Below are 17,573 nucleotides of genomic sequence, written 5' to 3'. Positions count from 1 at the left end.
ATGTTGTGAAACAGATGCACTCTAAGCATATACAGCGACACACACCACACCGCAATTGACAGGCCAACTATCAAACACATTCAACACCGAACCATGGACTAGTAGGACACACACACAATGCCCCGTCATTCCTTGACACACACACACACACGGTCAGTGAGTTCACACACATAAGCTGATGCAATTTAGAATGGTACCTGTGCTGTGTAGGCAAGGACTAATCAGAGGATATGGGCCGGTGGAGGGATGAAATGAAGAGAGCAGAGAGACAGAGGAGAAGAGACTGAGAAGGATGGAGAGGAAGGAAGGAATAAATGTATCTTGTTTTCCATTACCTGCAGTCTGTGTGAAGCCTGGTAGGGAAAGTGAGAGAATGTGAGCGAATGAGAGAGAAGGGGCGCAGGGAGGAGGTAGGAAAGGGGAGGGGGGTGAGAACGTGCGACAGACGGGGGAGGGGGAACGCGCAAGTTATTGGAAGATGCAGAGGAAAGGGGAGGGAGTGAGACTGGATCAAGGAGACAAAAAGAGGAGAGGAGAGAAGGATTCAGCATAGCAGCAGTAGGCACCGAAAAAGAGGGGTTGTGTGTGTTATGTTTTTGGCATGTGATACAAAACACAATCCCCCACAAACCCCCTGTCCCATCCCGTTATGACACAGTCAACACACTGCACCACAGCAACACAGCTACAGCCCTAGGCACTGATGCTCAGTATATTGGCAAACACAAAAATTACACATTCATTTATGCATACATTTGCTGGAACAATATTTTCCGCAGATGTCATGAGTACTAGTCAGCAGTGATGTAAGCCCTGATAAGCTCACATACACAGAGAACAGGCAGAAACAGACGGCAGGGTTGGCAGGAGTGCATGCTGGGACATACTGTGGGATGCATGGGCTTAGCTTGCTGTGTGTATCTGCTAGCAAGAACATACTGGAGGATGCATTCACTTAGTTAGCATTAGCATTCATCTTCCAAGACATGCTGCAGGCTGCAGAAATCTGTTAGTATGGCTATCAGCTTTGTATAGATATGTGGATTGGCCTTGAATAGACTGTAGTGACCAAACTGTAGCTTGTATTTGGATTAGCCTTAGCATGCACAGTATAGGAGGGGAGACATTGAACTCCCTGTAGTCCAGGATAGATGGCCATATGAAATAGATACAGTGCCTTGCAAAAGAAACACATTTGGCAGTGATTATAGCTGTGAGCCTTCTTGGGTAAGTCTAAGAGCTTTGCACACCTGGATTGTGCAATATTAGCCTATTATTCTTTTCATAATTCTTCAAGCTCTGTCAAGATGTTGGGGGTCATGGCTAGACAGCAATTTTCAAGTTTTGCCATACATTTTCATGCATATTTAAGTCAAAACTGTAACTTGGCCACTCAGAAACATTCACTGTCTTATTGGTAAGCAACTCCAGTGTAGATTTGGCCTTGTGTTGTAGGTTATTGTCCTGCTGAAAGGTGAATTCCTCTCTCAGTGTCTGGTGTAAAGCAGACTAAAGCAAGTTTTCCTCTAGGATTTTGCCTGTGCTTAGCTCCATCCTGTTTCTTTTTATCCTGAAAAACTCCACAGTATTTGCCGATGTCAAGCATACCCATACCATGATGCAGCCACCACCATGCTTGAAAATAAGGAGGCAGTTACTCAGTGATGTGTTGTGTTGGCTCTGCATTTAGGCCAAAAAGTGTATTACTTTAGTGCCTTGTTGCGTACAATATGTAGGCCCCGTGTAGCTCAGTTGGTAGAGCATGGCGCTTGCAACGCCAAGGTTGTGGGTTCGATTCCTACAGGGGGCCAGTATGAAAATGCATGCACTCACTAACTATAAGTCGCTCTGGATAAGAGCGTCTGCTAAAATGTAATTTGGATGTTTAGGAATATTTTCATTCTGTATATTTGTATTCTTCTTTTCACTCTGTCATTTAAAGTAATTATTGTGGAGTCACTACAATGTTGTTGATCCATCCTCAGTTTTCTCCCATCACATCTATTGAACTGTTTTAAAATCACCAATGGCCTCATGGTAACATCCCTGAGCAGTTTCATTCCTGTCCTGCAGCTCAGTTCAGAAGGATGACTATCTTTGATGTGTCTGGGTGGTTTAATACATAATCCACAGCATAATTATTAACTTGACTATGCTTAAAGAGATATTTAATGTCTGATTTGTTATTGTTACCCATCAACCAATCCCTACCCTTCTTTGAGGCTTTCAAAAAGATCCCTGGTCTTTGTAGTTGAATCTGTGCTTGTAATTCAATATTTGACTGAGGGACCTTACAGTTGTTGTATGCATGGGGGACAGAGGAAGGGTTAGTCATTAAAAAATCATGTCAACCCCTATTATTTCACACAGTGAGTCCTTGTAACTTATGTGATTTATTAAGCAAAATGTTACTCCTGAACTAATTTACAGTTGCCTAAACAAATGGGTTGAATACTTACGCAACGAACATATTTTAGTTATCACATCTTTATTCATCTTAAAAAAAAAAAAAAAAAAATCTTCCACTTTGACATTACAGAGTATTTTGAGTAGATTGACAAAAAAAGACAATTAAATCAATCAATTTTAAACCCACTTTGTAACAATAAAATGTGAAGCAATCCAAGAGGTCTGAATAATTTTGCAAGGCACTGTATGTGAATGAAGGCAGGAAATAGAGGACCAGGGCCAGCTATCTAGTGATGTCACTTAACAGGATACAGAGATGAAAGATGGAGAACAAACAATAAATCACACAAGGCAGCGGGATACAGGACCTCAGGGATGGAGGTGACAATTATGGAAGAGAGGGGGGGGGGGTAGATATCCAGAGGGAATGTGCCAAAGGAATGGGCGGAGGGCAGGGAAGATTTTGATTGGCTTCTTCTCTGGTGCGTTCCATCTGGATGTCATATGACCATCTGCAGCTATTCTGACACTAGGTAGTGAGAGCACGAGTTTACACACGCAAGAGAGTGAGTGTGTGGGGATGCGAGTATGTATGAAGGGATGGACTGTGCCATAAGACTAATACGATTTACTGTGGCATTTATAATAGAAACAAACTGTCCGGATGGAAAGGCATGCTGAATAATGAACAGATTCAACAGCAAAAGAAAAATACAACAAAGTAACATTTTCATATGCACCAGGGTTGGGATCAACTCCACTTCAATTCTACCAATTCAGGAAGTAAACTGAAATTCCAATTCCCATGGCTTTTCAACAACGAAAATGTGTATTGGAATGTCAGTTTACTTCCTACCTCGAAATGGAATTTCAGACAAGAGACTGTATAAAGCTAGAAAAACAGCAGCAAACTCCACTGCTCCAATACCACCTTTAGTAATATCAGTCTTCGCCAGGTCAAAACCTGTTCTAAAAACATAACCCATCCACTCACTATTCCATGACAAACCACAACACAGTGTGCAATTATCTAACAATGTTTAATGTTTGTTTTCATTAATTAGTTTAGTCAACAGTATACAATTCAATTCACAGACACACTAGTGTCTACACAAACATATATGGACTGTACAGCACGTGTGTAGTATGTAGTGTGGCAATGTATATATATTTATATAGTGAGGTGGGCAATTAACGCATGTAAAGTTGGAGGGTGGCTCTATATACAACTTGAGTGTGAGTAATCATGTGTGTGCATGTGTATGTGAACGGTAACAGCAGAGGTTGAACCATAATTACAGGTATTGAGTGTGTTGGGTTCTGATGTGTGTGTGTGTGTGTGTTAAATGTATAGTTTTTATATAGACAGTCCCATCATATCAAACATCTTGACGGTCAGTCGTGACCCTCTTCTCCCTTCACAGCATCAGGCAGATCCCCCTCGGTCTCCTCTCCATCCTTTTGCTCACCTTTCACCCCTGACCCCTGGCAGGAGAGAACACATGACATCAGTGGCTTCTTGTCACTCGTCTCCTCCACTGATCTGAAAACACTGGCTATGTAATAATAAGCCATTTAGCAGACGCTTTTATCCAAAGCGACTTACAGTCATGCGTGCATACATTTTTTTGTGTATGGGTGGTCCCGGGGATCGAACCCACTACCTTGGCGTTACAAGCGCCGTGCTCTACCAGCTGAGCTACAGAGGACCACAAAAAGCATGTATGGAGGATTCTTACTGGGAATGAGCTTTTGCCTGTCCAGTTGTTTAAAGTCAGAGCAGATGGAGGAGTGGTGTAACATAAACCACTGTATACTATTGAGATACACCCATTGACCCCAGACAGGCTAACAACTGGGACAGGATCAGTTCCAGACTGATCTCATCTGTTCCCTGGACTTTATTGACTCCCCTAGTGGATTATTTGAAAGGACTGGATCGGGATTGCCATAAGCAAAGACCATATATCAAGTTGATGCCTATCCACTACTTTTAGATCAACAAAGGGTACAGGAATTGATTTGGGACTGTGCTGTCCACCGTACACACACTTTTACAAAACACACACAAAGACAGACATGCACACACAGGTCATGCTCCTCCTACCTCTCACCAGTCGTAGCGGGGGCGAGTTGCAGGTGGGGGGTGTCTGGGGGACTCGTGGCGAGGGGTGGGCGGAGACGAGGAGCTGGGTGGGGCGGCGAGGGCCAGCTGTTGCCCCCCTGCCCTCCTGTCCCGGCCGTAGTCTATCCCCCGCGCGTTTGGGGGAGGGTACCTTCCGGCCGTGCTCCTCCACTCTTCATTGAAGGCAGCAGCCTCACCTGAGAGAGGGACAGGGGAGGGGGGGGGGTCAGAAACCTGGCCAGACGTACCTCTAACCAGGCAAGTCTAGCAATGGAAACAAACAGTTGTAAATACAGCCACTAAGCCTCCATGTGCATTTTTTCCCCAAAGGAACCGTAGTGAGTAGCACAGGTAGCTCCATGACTTACTCTCCTCCAGGTTGATGAAGTCCTGCCGTTCTTCGCGGTCGCCCGTGTGGCGGTTTCGGGAGCGTTCCATCACGTGACCGCGGTCCCAGATGTGGTGGCCGATGGCCAGGCGCTCCAAGCCGCTCTCGCTGTCACGCATTGATTGGCGCGTCTCGCGAATCTGAGGGGAGGAGGAAGTAGTGTTCAGCAGGGAGCTGGTAGTAGAGGACAGTAGCTCTGGAGGACTGGGGTTGTAAACCCCTAATGAAAAATGTACATGCAATCACAGCAGTAGATGCAATTTGGCCCACTCTCTCTTACCCCTCCAGGTGCAGTCCTTAGTTCGCTGGTCTGCTGGTAGACTTTAGGGGCTCCCATGTCTGAGGAGGAGTAAGAGATGACTGTGGAGGAAGAGAACGTCTGACAGTTTGGCGAACCCGACATTCTGTCCTAAAGGGAAAGAAGATAAACATAATCCAGCTAGACAAGATGTGTTAAGTTTCAACCACTGTGAACTCCTGTTGGGTCTTTGCTTTAGGCTGAGTTGTTGCTGGGTCACAAAACATTAACTATAAAATGTTTTTTTTTGTGGATGCAGAGAATCTCCATTGAGGGTGTTTTTAAGCCCAGGCACAGGTTTGATCTGGATCTGGGAAAGCAGCAAGGTGAGGGAATACCAGGAGTCTTTCTGGACATACTCACCATGTTCTCCATCATTCCTCCCATCATCCCAAACATGTCCATGAAGCCTCCTCCCTGGGGAAGGAACACATGAGGAAGTCAGTTATCTGATTCTGAAATTGAGAATTAGTTTTAAACATATTGGAACAGGGCCTTGGGTGCTAAGAAGCAGAGAGAACATCTTGACACGCAGGGACAAGGACTCACCATTCCCATCATTCCAAACGGCTGCAGGGCTCCAGCCTGAAAAGCAGTAGGAGGTTATTTAACAGCAGCCAACAAATATGCAGTAACAACGCAGTGTGGCATGAAGTACTATAAAATTAGTCTACACTATATATAATCAAAGGGGAAATAGCTATGGTGTGTTTTATACCTACCAGGGTTGGGTCAATTCCATTTTAATTCCATTCAATTCAAAAAGTAAACCTAACTCCAATTCAAATTCTAATGTTTACTCATTGAAGAACATTTGAATTGTAGTGTACTTCCTGAATTTGAAATGGAATTGACCCCAACATCACACACTTACTAGAGATACACACAGAATAGTGACTGACTCGCTCTCTCTCTCTCACATGCACACACACCTGAAGGTGGGGTGCACGGGGAGGCTGAATCTGCGGGCTGAGGGGGAAAGGTTCGTAGCCAAACGACCCAAACAGACTCCTCATCTGTTGCCTGTGGGCTGCGAATGGATCCCTATAAAACAGAAACAACTTCTCACTGAGGGTACAGACCATGAAAACACACACACACACAGTAGTGAATAAGGAAAGGGGTTGCTGACATTATCGTGAAAACTCAGGTGAGAAATCCACTGGTTTCCAGGTGTATTTTTGACCATGATTACTCATCATAAAATGAGAATATAAGGGGTAAACACATGTACTTATGTAAAAAATAATAAGCTAGACATAACCATGATCCAAGCCGTGATATAGTTTGGTAATTGGTATTTTCGGATCCCCATTAGCTGATGCAAAAGCAGCAGCTATTCTTCCTGGGGTCCACACAAAACATGACATAATACATTACATTAATAGACAAGAACAGCTCAAGGACAGAACTAAATACTTTTTTTTTTTTAAAGGCACACGTAGCCTACATATCAATACATACACACAAACTATCTAGGTCAAATAGGGGAGAGGCGTTGTGCCGTGAGGTGTTGCTTTATCTGTTTTTTGAAACCAGGTTTGCTGTTTATTTGAGCAATATGAGATGGAACGGAGTTCCATGCAATAATGGCTCTATATAATACTGTATGCTTTCTTGAATTTGGGGACTGTGAAAAGATCCCTGGTGGCATGTCTGGTGGGGTAAGTGTGTGTGTCAGAGCTGTGTTTAAGTTGACTATGCAAACAATTTGGAATTTTCAACACATTCATGTTTCTTATAAAAAGAAGTGATGCAGTCAGTCTCTCCTCAACTCTTAGCCAAGAGAGACAGGCATGCATATTATTTATTTAGCTATATGATGTATGTAGTTACCTAATATATTCTGGCTGCCTGGCTACACATGGTGGCAGGAGATTAGGCCTTTAAATCTCAGAACAAACAACGACAATAACTTGAATCATTAAAGTGAGTATAAAACCAAGACATGCAGTTCGCTTGGATAAAAGACAATACGATACTCACATCATGTAAGGGTTGTCATCCACGTCATTTAAATATCGAAACATGGTGTTTTGGTTTGCTAATTAAGCTAGCTGGGGCTAGCTAAAAACGTCGTTTCTTCGGGCCTCAGTACAAAAAATAATGTAAGAGGACAGTAAATGTTCGACCTCTCATTCAGATATTTCGACACTTCTCTAGCACTGCGTACCGACGGACAATAGTGAGAAATGTGCAGCAGTATTGTTAGCAAGCTAGCTAGCCACCTAGCATTCGTGTTAGGAAACTAGCCTGAAAACTAGCTTACAAATCAACGTTAGAAATGAGCCCCTTAAAGCAGACTTATTTGCCGATAGAAAGTCTTATATTGCTCACGCCTAAGTACAACTTAAAACATTGGCTAGGTTTTTCCTAGCAAGAGATAGCTAGCTAGCTATTTTTCCACTGTTGATTGCACATGAAAACGGAAGTCAAGCTGACAAAGGAAGCCAAAACGTCAGGAATCCAAAGGAAGAAAGATGTTGTCTCCACAATTTTTCAACAACCTGACCGTTACAAACGCCTCTCTTTTGTGCAAAACATGCACCTATCCGTTCAGAAGCCGTGACGCTAAATGTCACCGAATAAAAAACAAATGACCCTGCAAAACGCCAGTAGCCCGCAAGCTAGAATTAAGCGAAATGTCAATAAAAAAAAAAGGGGGGAGGCAACATCCGGAAATGACGCAGCCTAGTCGACAATGAGGATAGAATGCAAGAAGGGCAACATGCCTTGCCCTTGCTAATGTGTAATATCTGTCAACGAATGTCACTTCTTTGGCATCTATTTAGATTTTTTTATTTTATTGTATTTGTATTGAATGTCACTAAAAAGAGCAGGTGACAGGGGTGTCATTATGTCACTGGTTGACATAAGTGATCTAGAGCTTCAAATCATCATCAACTATCTTTTTTTTCTAAAGCATAGTCTTGATCTGACTGTAAAAACATAACATTTTAAAACAAGGCTCAAAAACAACTTTAGGAATCAAAATATTGCCAAAAGTTACAGAAATGTGAGAACATTGCGCTCTACAGGCCTTGCTTTTGAGGATCAAACTACTGTTGCATGCATGCTCAAAAGTTGTGGCAACTGTCAAACATGTTTTTGAAGTTTCAACTTAATGTCACGTGCACAAGTACAGTGAAATGCCTTCTTGCAATCTCCAAACCCAACAATTCAGTCATCAATATAGCACTACAAATAACATAAGCTAGAACAAAAACACATACAAATAAGAAGAACACAAGAAAGTAAGAAGCTTTCTTGTGCATTCAGAAAGTATTCAGACCTCTTGACTTTTTCCACATTGTTACGTTACAGCCGTATTCTAAAATGGATTAAATAGTCCCCCCCCCAGTCCAGGCTCTGGCTGGGTCACTCAAGGACATTCAGAGACTTGTCCTGAAGCCACTCCTGTGTTGTCTTGGCTGTGTGCTTTGGGTCATTGTCCTGTTGGAAGGTGAACCTTCGCCCCAGTCTGAGGTCCGGAGCGCTCTGGAGCAGGTTTTCATCAAGGATCTCTGTACTTTGCTCCGTTCATTTTTCCCTCAATCCTGACTAGTCTCCCAGTCTCTGCCGCTGAAAAACATCCCCACAGCATGATGCTGCCACCCCCATGCTTCACCGTAGGGATGGTGCCAGGTTTCCTCCAGACGTGACGCTTGGCATTCAGGCCAAAGAGTTAAATCTTGGTTTCATCAGACCAGAGAATCTTGTTTCTCATGGTCTGACAGTCCTTTACGTGCCTTTTGGCAAACTCCAAGCAGGCTGTCATGTGCCACTCTACCATAAAGGCCTGATTGGTGGAGTGATGTAGAGATGGTTGTCCTTCTGGAAGGTTCTCCCATCTCCACATAGGAATTCTGGAGCTCTGTCAGAGTGACCATCGGGTTCTTGGTCACCTCCCTGCCCAAGGCCCTTCGCCCCGATTGCTCAGTTTGGCCGGGCAGCCAGCTCTAGGAAGAGTCTTGGTGGTTCCAAACTTCTTCCATTTAAGAATGATGAAGTCCACTGTGTTCTTGGAGATCTTCAATGCTGCAGAAATGTTTTGGTACCGTTCCCCACATCTGTGCCTCGACACAATCCTGTCTTAGAGCTCTACAGACAATTCCTTCGACCTCATGGCTTAGTTTTTGCTCTGACATGCACTGTCAACTGTGGGACCTTATATAGACAGGTGTGTGCCTTTCCAAATCATGTCCAATCAACTGAATTTACCACAGGTGGACTCCAAAAAAGTTGTAGAAACATATCAAAGATGATCAATGGAAACAGGATGCACCTGAGCTCAATTTTGAGTCTCATAGCAAAGGGTCTGAATACTTATGTAAATAAGGCTTATGTTTTTTTATTTTTTTATACATTTGCAAAAATGTCTCTAAACCGGTTTTCGCTTTGTCAATGAGGTAGTGTGTAGGATTTTTATTTATTTAATCAAATTTAGAATAAGGTTGTAACGTAACAAAATGTGGAAAAAGTGAAGGGGTCTGAATACTTTCCAAATACACTGTGACTAGGCATCAAGACTGTGTAAAGTCAGTATAAATGTGTGTGCATGTTATGTGTGTTGGAGTGTCAGTGAGTTTGTAGAATACTGTGACTGTGCATAGGACTGTGCAAAAAATAAATAAAAAATACAAGGGTCAACTCAGATAGTCCGTGTAGCCATTCTGTTAGCTATTTAGCAGTCTTATGGCTTGGAGATAGAAGCTGGTCAGGAGCCTGTTGGTGTCAGACGTGATGCACTGGTACCGATTGCCGTGCGGAAGCAGAGAGAAAAGTCTATGGCTTGAGTCTAACGATTGCCCGGGCCTTCCTTTCACACCACCTGATATAGAGGTCCTGTATGGCAGGAAGCTCGGCCCCAGTGATGTACTGGGCTGTCCGCACCATCCCCTGTAGCGCCATGCGATCTAGGGTTGTGCTGTTCAAATCAAATCAAATCAAATCTGCCATACCAAGCAGTGATGCAGCCAGTCAAGATGCTCTGTGGTGCAGGTATAGTACTTTCTGAGGATTTGGTCAGTGGTTGAATTAGGATTGTAGATGCATTTCCATTTCCACTATCCTCGTGTTGTTCAGTTTTCACTCCAGTCCATTCTACCCGTTGGATTAAGTCACGTTTATGAAGTTGATTTATTTGTTGTTGATATTATGTTTACAAGTCACTGTCATACATACTACTGGCTAGATGCCGGCTACCACCCAGTCACTCAATCCTGCAATTTAGAGGCTGCTGCCCTATGTACATAGACATGGAATCACTGGTCACTTTAATAATGTTTACATACTGTTTTACTCATTTCATATGTATATACTGTATTCTAGTCAATGCCACTCCGAGATTGCTTGTCCTAATATTTATATAATTCCATTATTTTACTTTTAGATCGTGTGTCTTGTTGTTAATTGTCAGATACTAATGCACTGTTGGAGCTATGAACACAATCATTTCGCTACACCCGCAATAACATCTGCTAAATATGTGTACGCGACCAATAACGTTTTATTTTATTTATTACTCTAGTGTGTCGGTAGGTGGCAGTACTGACATAAAAAGGACGTGGAAAAAAAGCATAAGAAAACAAATCCTCGCTCGCAGTTGCGCATAAGTGGTCTAGTCAAACCCGGATGTAACCAACGCCTAATTGCCGGAGAAAAACGGTGAGTACTTTTCTGACAACGAGGGAAATTAATTTGTTTTAGTTGAATAAATGTGAAGACAGTCAGTGTAGATTCGTCCATAGTTATATATTAGTGCCTACTATACGTAAGAAATGTTGAATTGTCGTTAACTAACATAAGCGACTTTTTAGGAAAGTAGCTAGTTAGCAATCACAGGCTAACTGAGTGAGGAGCGGTGCTTGCCAGCCAACCCAAATTGTCGTAACTTTGAAAACTTGCATGATATGCGGCTAGTCTCGAATGTTTTGGACTGTACAAAATAACCAACTATCAGCAATGTTTTATGACAATCTAACTTTGCCGTGAGTAACTTAGCTAGTCAGCTAACTTTACCCAAAATGATCTGGCTAGCTATATGTTTAACGTTAGTGTCTCCCGAATAGCCGGTACTTGCTAACGCGTTTGGTATGAAAGTATTGCTCAATTTTGCCTGACACAATTTGCTCTACTCTGTACAAAGTAAGGTTTAGCTTTCACATTCATTTTTAGACTGACTGAGGCGCTAATGGCTAGTTACAGATTGTTACACCAGATAATGTGTGAAACCAAATATTTTTGGTATCCATTACTGGGAGTTACAGGTTAGGTACTGTAAGCATTTACATTTACATTTACATTTTAGTCATTTAGCAGACGCTCTTATCCAGAGCGACTTACAGTTAGCGAATAGATTTTTTTTTTTTTTTTTTTTGATTTTTTATTTATTTATTTTTTTTTTTATATTTTTTTTTTTATTTTTTTTTTTTTTTTTTTTTTTTTTTATACTGGCCCCCCGTGGGAATCAAACCCACAACCCTGGCGTTGCAAACGCCATGCTCTATCAACTGAGCTACATCCCTGCCGGCCATTCCCTCCCCTACCCTGGACGACGCTGGGCCAATTGTGCGCCGCCCCATGGGTCTCCCGGTCGCGGCCGGCTGCGACAGAGCCTGGATTCGAACCAGGATCTCTGGTGGCACAGTTAACACTGCGATGCAGTGCCTTAGACCACTGCGCCACTCGGGAGACTAAGCACAGAATTTGACCAACCTTAATGATAGTCTTCGTTGTCAATTCGGCGAAACATGTAGATTCTAAAATGTATGTGTCCAGTTGCAGGTGGTGCGTTTGAATTTAGAAAATGCTGTTATTAAAATAAATCAATGTTTTGCTCCATGAAGTAATCAAGCAATGTGTACGGTGCCATCTTAGTGTTGCCAAATTAAGGTTGGTCGAAAATTCTCTGTGTTACACCAAACACTACCTAACCTGTAACCCCCAGAAATAGATCGCCAAAATCTTTGGGTAAAACACATTATCTTGTGTAGCTATGTCATGGCCGGCTTGCTGTCCCTGCATTTTCCTGGGAAATATTGGTGGATTTAGACACGTTTTTTTCTCTCCACTAATTGGTCGTTTGATTGGTCAAAACACCAATTACTGGAGAGAAAATAAGGTCAGAATTGGGCCCGTCCACTACATTTGCTGGCTGCCAAAGTTAGTTAGTTGTGCTCCTGAGTGGCGCAGTGGTCTAAGACACTGCATCGCAGTGCTAACTGTGCCACTAGATCCTGGTTCGAGTCCAGGCACTGTCGCAGCCGGCCGCGACCGGGAGACTCATGGGCGGCGCACAATTGGCCCAGCGTCGTCCAGGGTAGGGGAGGGAATGACCGGCAGGGATGTAGCTCAGTTGATAGAGCATGGCGTTTGCAACGCCAGGGTTGTGGGTTCGATTTCCATGGGGGGCCAGTATAAAAACATGTATTCACTAACTGTAAGTCGCTCTGGATAAGAGCGTCTGCTAAATGACAAAAAAATAAGTTAAGGCAAAACTGTAGAGCCAATTGTTTATTCATAAGAAATGTCATTTCCTTTCACGTGTTTAGGTATAGACTAGCTGCTTTTAGAAACGCAACAATTTACACACTAGCGTTGCTGGGAATTTGCTTACAAAAATCCCGACTAGTCCGCCAGAAGTTAAATAACATTTAATTTCAATTTACTCTGTTGATTGTCTGTAGGCTTGGTCCTTATGCAGGGGGGAATTTGTGTTAAAAAAAAATAAAAACACATCTAGTGGAACGTATAATTAAACAGAATTTCCAAACGTGGGTCTGTTGTAGACCCATGCAGTTCCTCAGCGAGGTCAGTTCCTCTCTGCATCATGTCAAAAATAAAAATCCCTCAGAGGTTCTTGCTTTTTTTTGTGCATGTATGGCACACGTGCATGACTTTTATTTTGACATGAAGAAAGCGGAGAGGAAGTGGGTCTACCCCCAGAGGTCCACGTTTGGAAAGTCTGTTTAATGTATGTAATATGACCTGGGTTTTTTTCTCAATTTCCCCTTGCATAAGGACTAACCCTAAGGACAATCGGCAGAGTAAATCTAACTATACATTTATTTAACCTCTGACTTCCGGCGGACTATCGCGTTTTTTTTCTCATGGTAATTCCGAGCAACACTAGTGTGGAAATACTAGCGTTGCTAAAAGCAGCTAGGCATAGACTACCCTTTCTACTTATTCAGCAGAAGTAACGATTTGACATTAGAATCTTAAATCAGGCAAAACGCAACAAGTAGTCATGACTGTAAATCATGTCGCTTCCCTTTCCCTGTCATGTCTTTGCTATGCAAGTATGCGGAAGTTAACGTTGTCCGCAACATTCAAGTGTAGCTGTAACTGGAAGTAACTTTGTATTACATAGCACCAAGTTTGTCACGGAGACATATTTTTGGGGAAGTCCAGGCTTCCTTCCTTTTATTATAATAATATGCCATTTAGCAGACGCTTTTATCCAAAGCGACTTACAGTCATACTTTTGACTATTAGAAGTCCCCCCCCCCCCTTTCCCCATAAAGGATCGATTTGTGACAATCAGCATGTTTCAAATGCGGTCAAGCATCGTTTGTGGTTTGATGATCCTTGTTTTGAACATTAGCCAAACACACAATGAACATTACCTGTCTGTACATCAATAGACTACAGGCCAGGCAGACTGTGTTATTGCTAATCGCGGTGCTGTTGTCATCTCCACTCTGTCTGGTTCTGTTGTTTTTGGTTTCCCAGTTACTGTTAATTTGTGGAGTCACAAGCAAGGTCTCAAATGTGTCCTTCGTGAGATAGTAACTCTACTATGTTATGACTGGTGTATGTGTGTCCTCTGTCTGTGTCTGTCTGTCTCTCTCTGTGTGTAGATGCAGACTATAAAGTGTGTAGTGGTGGGGGACGGAGCTGTAGGAAAGACCTGTCTACTGATCTCCTACACAACCAACAAGTTCCCCTCAGAATACGTGCCTACGGTAAGAGGTGGGCAGGGGAGGGTGTAAGTAGGGGCAGATGAGTCACATCCTAAACACTGTGGAGGTCAATGGGGTGATGTCCAGAGAGCTGAGTAGGAAGGGAGAATGGGCTGTAACACCATAACCAGCCTGCCAGTTGGGGTAATGTTTGATATGAGCCTTTTTTAAAACGTTTATCTTATTTTAGATGGGTAACATCCCTTTACCTTTTTTACTCATTCTTTTGTGTCTCATGTGTGCAGGTGTTTGATAATTATGCAGTGACTGTGATGATCGGAGGGGAACCCTACACACTTGGGCTTTTCGACACAGCAGGTAATCTGTCTCTGTCTGTCTGTGTCAATTTATGCTTTTATGTCTGTACATCCTTTTGTTAAGTGGTTGCTATGCTACAACTCAGTCCTAGTCTGCCTTTGTTCTTTCTTGAGAACATATGTCTTGTAAATGCAACTCAACCAGTTGAATCATTCAATGTCACATTCGTTTCATTGTGTCACAGCATTCTCTCCCTCTGATTGGTCGTCTCAGGTCAGGAGGATTACGATAGGCTGCGACCTCTCAGCTACCCGCAGACGGACGTCTTCCTCATCTGTTTCTCCTGTGTCTCGCCCTCATCCTTTGAGAACGTCAGAGAGAAGGTCAGTGTTGGTCTCTGAGTCGCCACACCTCAACTTTTTCCCTTGTATTATTACCCATAGAGAAACTTGTAGATGATAGGTCTGAACCCTTTCCTTAGCCACTTCACCTTCTGTTATTGCAGAAGATCCCTCAAAGCCCATTGGAAGGCTATGTGAAGACATCCTCATATTGCTTACATCAGGGATGGGCAACTTTGATGGGGCCGCAGTGGCACACGGGTCTGTGTACCCACATCCATTCCCACACATGCAGTCAGAACCGGCCTTAGCCTTTCAGGGGCCCTAAGTTTTCTTGCGAGCAAAACAGTGAAGTTTTAGAGTTAATTTCCTGCAATTCTACACATTTTGCCATGGAGCATAGAGAAAATGTTTCAGTTTTAAAGTAATTTTGCTGCAATTCTATACATTTTGCCATGGGGCGGAGAGAAGATTTCTTCAATTCTACACACTTTGCCGTAGGGTGGAGAGAAATGTTTGCAGTTTTTTATATGATATCTGAGTCAGCGTGACTAGCAAAGTTAATGGGGGCCCCCCGGTCAGTAATTCGACCATGATTACTACAAGTTTAGATGGCTGGCTAGACTAACTTACCAATCTAAAAATTCTTAGTTGACATGGCTAATTCAGTGACTGTCAGTGACTAACAAGATAAACTGCTGATGCACAACCACATTTCAAAATTGCACATTGTATTCTACTATTCTAACTCTCAACAGTAAGTTCAGACTCCGAATGAGTTCCTAACACAGTCTGACCTCTGTGTATCCTTCGACCCCTGTAGTGGGTTCCAGAGATCTCCCATCACTGTCCTCGTACACCCTTCCTGTTGGTGGGCACCCAAGTGGACCTGAGGGACGACAGCAACACTGTGGAGAAGCTGGCCAAGAACAAACAGCGCCCCCTGTCCCCTGAGAGCGGAGACAAGCTGGCCCGGGACCTTAGGGCCGTCAAATATGTGGAGTGCTCCGCCCTCACGCAGGTAAGGGGCCAAGGATTATGATGATGTTACATGGTTAGGGGGGAAAAAGGGCTGTTGAGGAACCCTGGCGGCTGAAACATTGCTATGCTTCACAAAATAGGTTAGAATACCTTTATAAACCATGAAAAGTCAATGCAAACTCTCTCTTCTCTCTCTCTCAGAGGGGGCTGAAGAACGTGTTTGACGAGGCCATCCTGGCAGCTTTGGAACCTCCTGAGACTAAACCCAAGAAACGCTGTGTCCTGCTATAAAGGGAGGAGGTGAGAGCGAGAGAGCGGTAGAGGGGCAGGGTTAAGAATGGGCGAGTTGGTTACAAATAAGAGAAGCAGATCAACAGCTTGAAAAAGGACAAAAGAGTGAAAAGGAAGGAGATTAAATGGCATCAAGAATCCGATACATTCATGCACTGTGCCGCCTTAATATGTATTGAAAAAAGGAGAGGAGAGCGAAAGCGATTTTGGTCTTTCAAGTAAAGAATACAAGAGGGGAAGGAATCAACAGAACTTTCATCTAGTCTCCTTCTCCATATACACTTTAGACATCTGCAGTGTTTCCCCTAACATTACTTTGGTGGGGCGGGCTCTCCTACCTGCCCGTCACGTTGCCTTTGTGCCTAGATTAAATGAAATATATACCTTGGGGAAACAGTTAATTTACATTGTTTTCTTTTGTTGCTACTTTGAGGAGGGAGGGAGAGAACACAAGATTTATTTCCACTCCCGACCAGGCTAGCATGCTAGAACGGTCACTTTTCCTTTTGGGACACACCAAGTGCATTTTCGCCTCAGATTTTACTGCCTTCTGCAGGCGACACCAAGAACTGAATTTATATTATTTTTCTCTCTTTTTGTTTCATGTATGATGTATTAATTTTATGATATTCTTAGCGGTTATTATTATTATTATTTTTAATTAAAAAAATACAAAATAATCATTTGATTTATTTTTTGTTTGACTACCAACTTGATTGTGATTGGTTGATAGTATAACAAATTAAGCTGTAGTATTTTGAATAGCTGATCTTAATCTTGATAATAACAATAATGGTGAGATTATAACCTTTTCCTAGTCAACTTCTGGATGTTTATAATCACAGAATGTTTGTAATAAAATGGTCCTTGAGTTGGTGTGTAATTCTTATTTTTCTATATATGTTTAATGTGACGGTATACAGCACACATCATAGAAGAAACTGTAGTCAAAACAAGTTTATTTGACCAAGTCAACTGTGCAGAACATTAGCAACATGCATCACAATTGTTTCACAACAGAGCGTTGGACTAAAGCAACATGGATGCAGACACGGACTGGGGGGAGAGGACAGGTATTCTCACTGGTGGAATCTGAGGGGTAGGAGGAGGGGCCACAGGATGATTGATGTACAAATAAATAAAAGACTCATAAATACAGTAAATGTATAAAGACTGCAACTACATACTACACTGAAATCAAATGCATTTAAGAAAAGGGCTGTCATAATTTCCCTGTTAGTTGTGGTTAATGTTGGCTTTAAAAGCTTTGTCAGTTTAAGTTAATTGTGTGTGTGCTGTAAGTTGTGTGTCATTGTGAACTAGACAATCACCTATATACAAGTATACTGTGTATTTCCTACACTTTAGGATGCTGACGTTCCTTTAGGTTGAAAGAGTACATCATCATGAGTGTAATGTGTTCCATGGGAGAGTTAATATTGCTCTATGCAGTGAGTATCCTTTCCTGTCTCCATGCGTGTTAGTATATCTCTATTTTCTGGCATTAGAGGTCATG

The 17,573-nt window shown here is 42.7% G+C and overlaps 2 protein-coding genes across 4 annotated transcripts; one reads left to right on the top strand and one right to left on the bottom strand.

The window, feature by feature from the left end:
• Nucleotides 1-3,430: 3,430 nt before the first annotated feature.
• mlf2 (myeloid leukemia factor 2) lies at nucleotides 3,431-7,885 on the bottom strand. Of its 2 annotated transcripts, none has more exons than XM_084158788.1 (8): nucleotides 7,207-7,885; nucleotides 6,153-6,264; nucleotides 5,770-5,805; nucleotides 5,584-5,637; nucleotides 5,203-5,331; nucleotides 4,903-5,062; nucleotides 4,517-4,731; nucleotides 3,431-3,894 (listed from the first exon to the last, which is right to left on the bottom strand). In XM_084158788.1, the coding sequence occupies exons 1-7, from the start codon at nucleotides 7,248-7,250 to the stop codon at nucleotides 4,520-4,522; spliced, it is 747 nt and encodes a 248-aa protein (XP_084014914.1). In that variant the 5' UTR covers nucleotides 7,251-7,885; the 3' UTR covers nucleotides 3,431-3,894; nucleotides 4,517-4,519. The 2 variants fall into 2 exon arrangements, with proteins under 2 accessions (XP_084014914.1, XP_084014913.1); XM_084158787.1 differs by having other exon boundaries at nucleotides 4,524-4,731; nucleotides 7,207-7,874.
• Nucleotides 7,886-10,814: 2,929 nt separating this feature from the next.
• Nucleotides 10,815-16,928, top strand: LOC311127043 (cell division control protein 42 homolog). 2 transcript variants are annotated; one of them, XR_014613082.1, is made up of 7 exons: nucleotides 10,815-10,887; nucleotides 14,085-14,189; nucleotides 14,432-14,504; nucleotides 14,718-14,827; nucleotides 14,950-15,046; nucleotides 15,609-15,806; nucleotides 15,968-16,928. XR_014613082.1 is itself a non-coding variant. In XM_084158792.1 (6 exons), the coding sequence occupies exons 2-6, from the start codon at nucleotides 14,085-14,087 to the stop codon at nucleotides 16,055-16,057; spliced, it is 576 nt and encodes a 191-aa protein (XP_084014918.1). In that variant the 5' UTR covers nucleotides 10,815-10,887; the 3' UTR covers nucleotides 16,058-16,928. The 2 variants fall into 2 exon arrangements, 1 of the variants encoding a protein (XP_084014918.1); XM_084158792.1 differs by lacking the exon at nucleotides 14,950-15,046.
• The last annotated feature ends 645 nt before the right edge of the window (nucleotides 16,929-17,573 follow it).

This window comes from Coregonus lavaretus (genome assembly GCF_964263955.1).
Source record: "Coregonus lavaretus genome assembly, chromosome: 3".
NCBI lineage: Eukaryota > Metazoa > Chordata > Actinopteri > Salmoniformes > Salmonidae > Coregonus > Coregonus lavaretus.
This window is presented reverse-complemented; position numbering and strand designations above follow the sequence as displayed.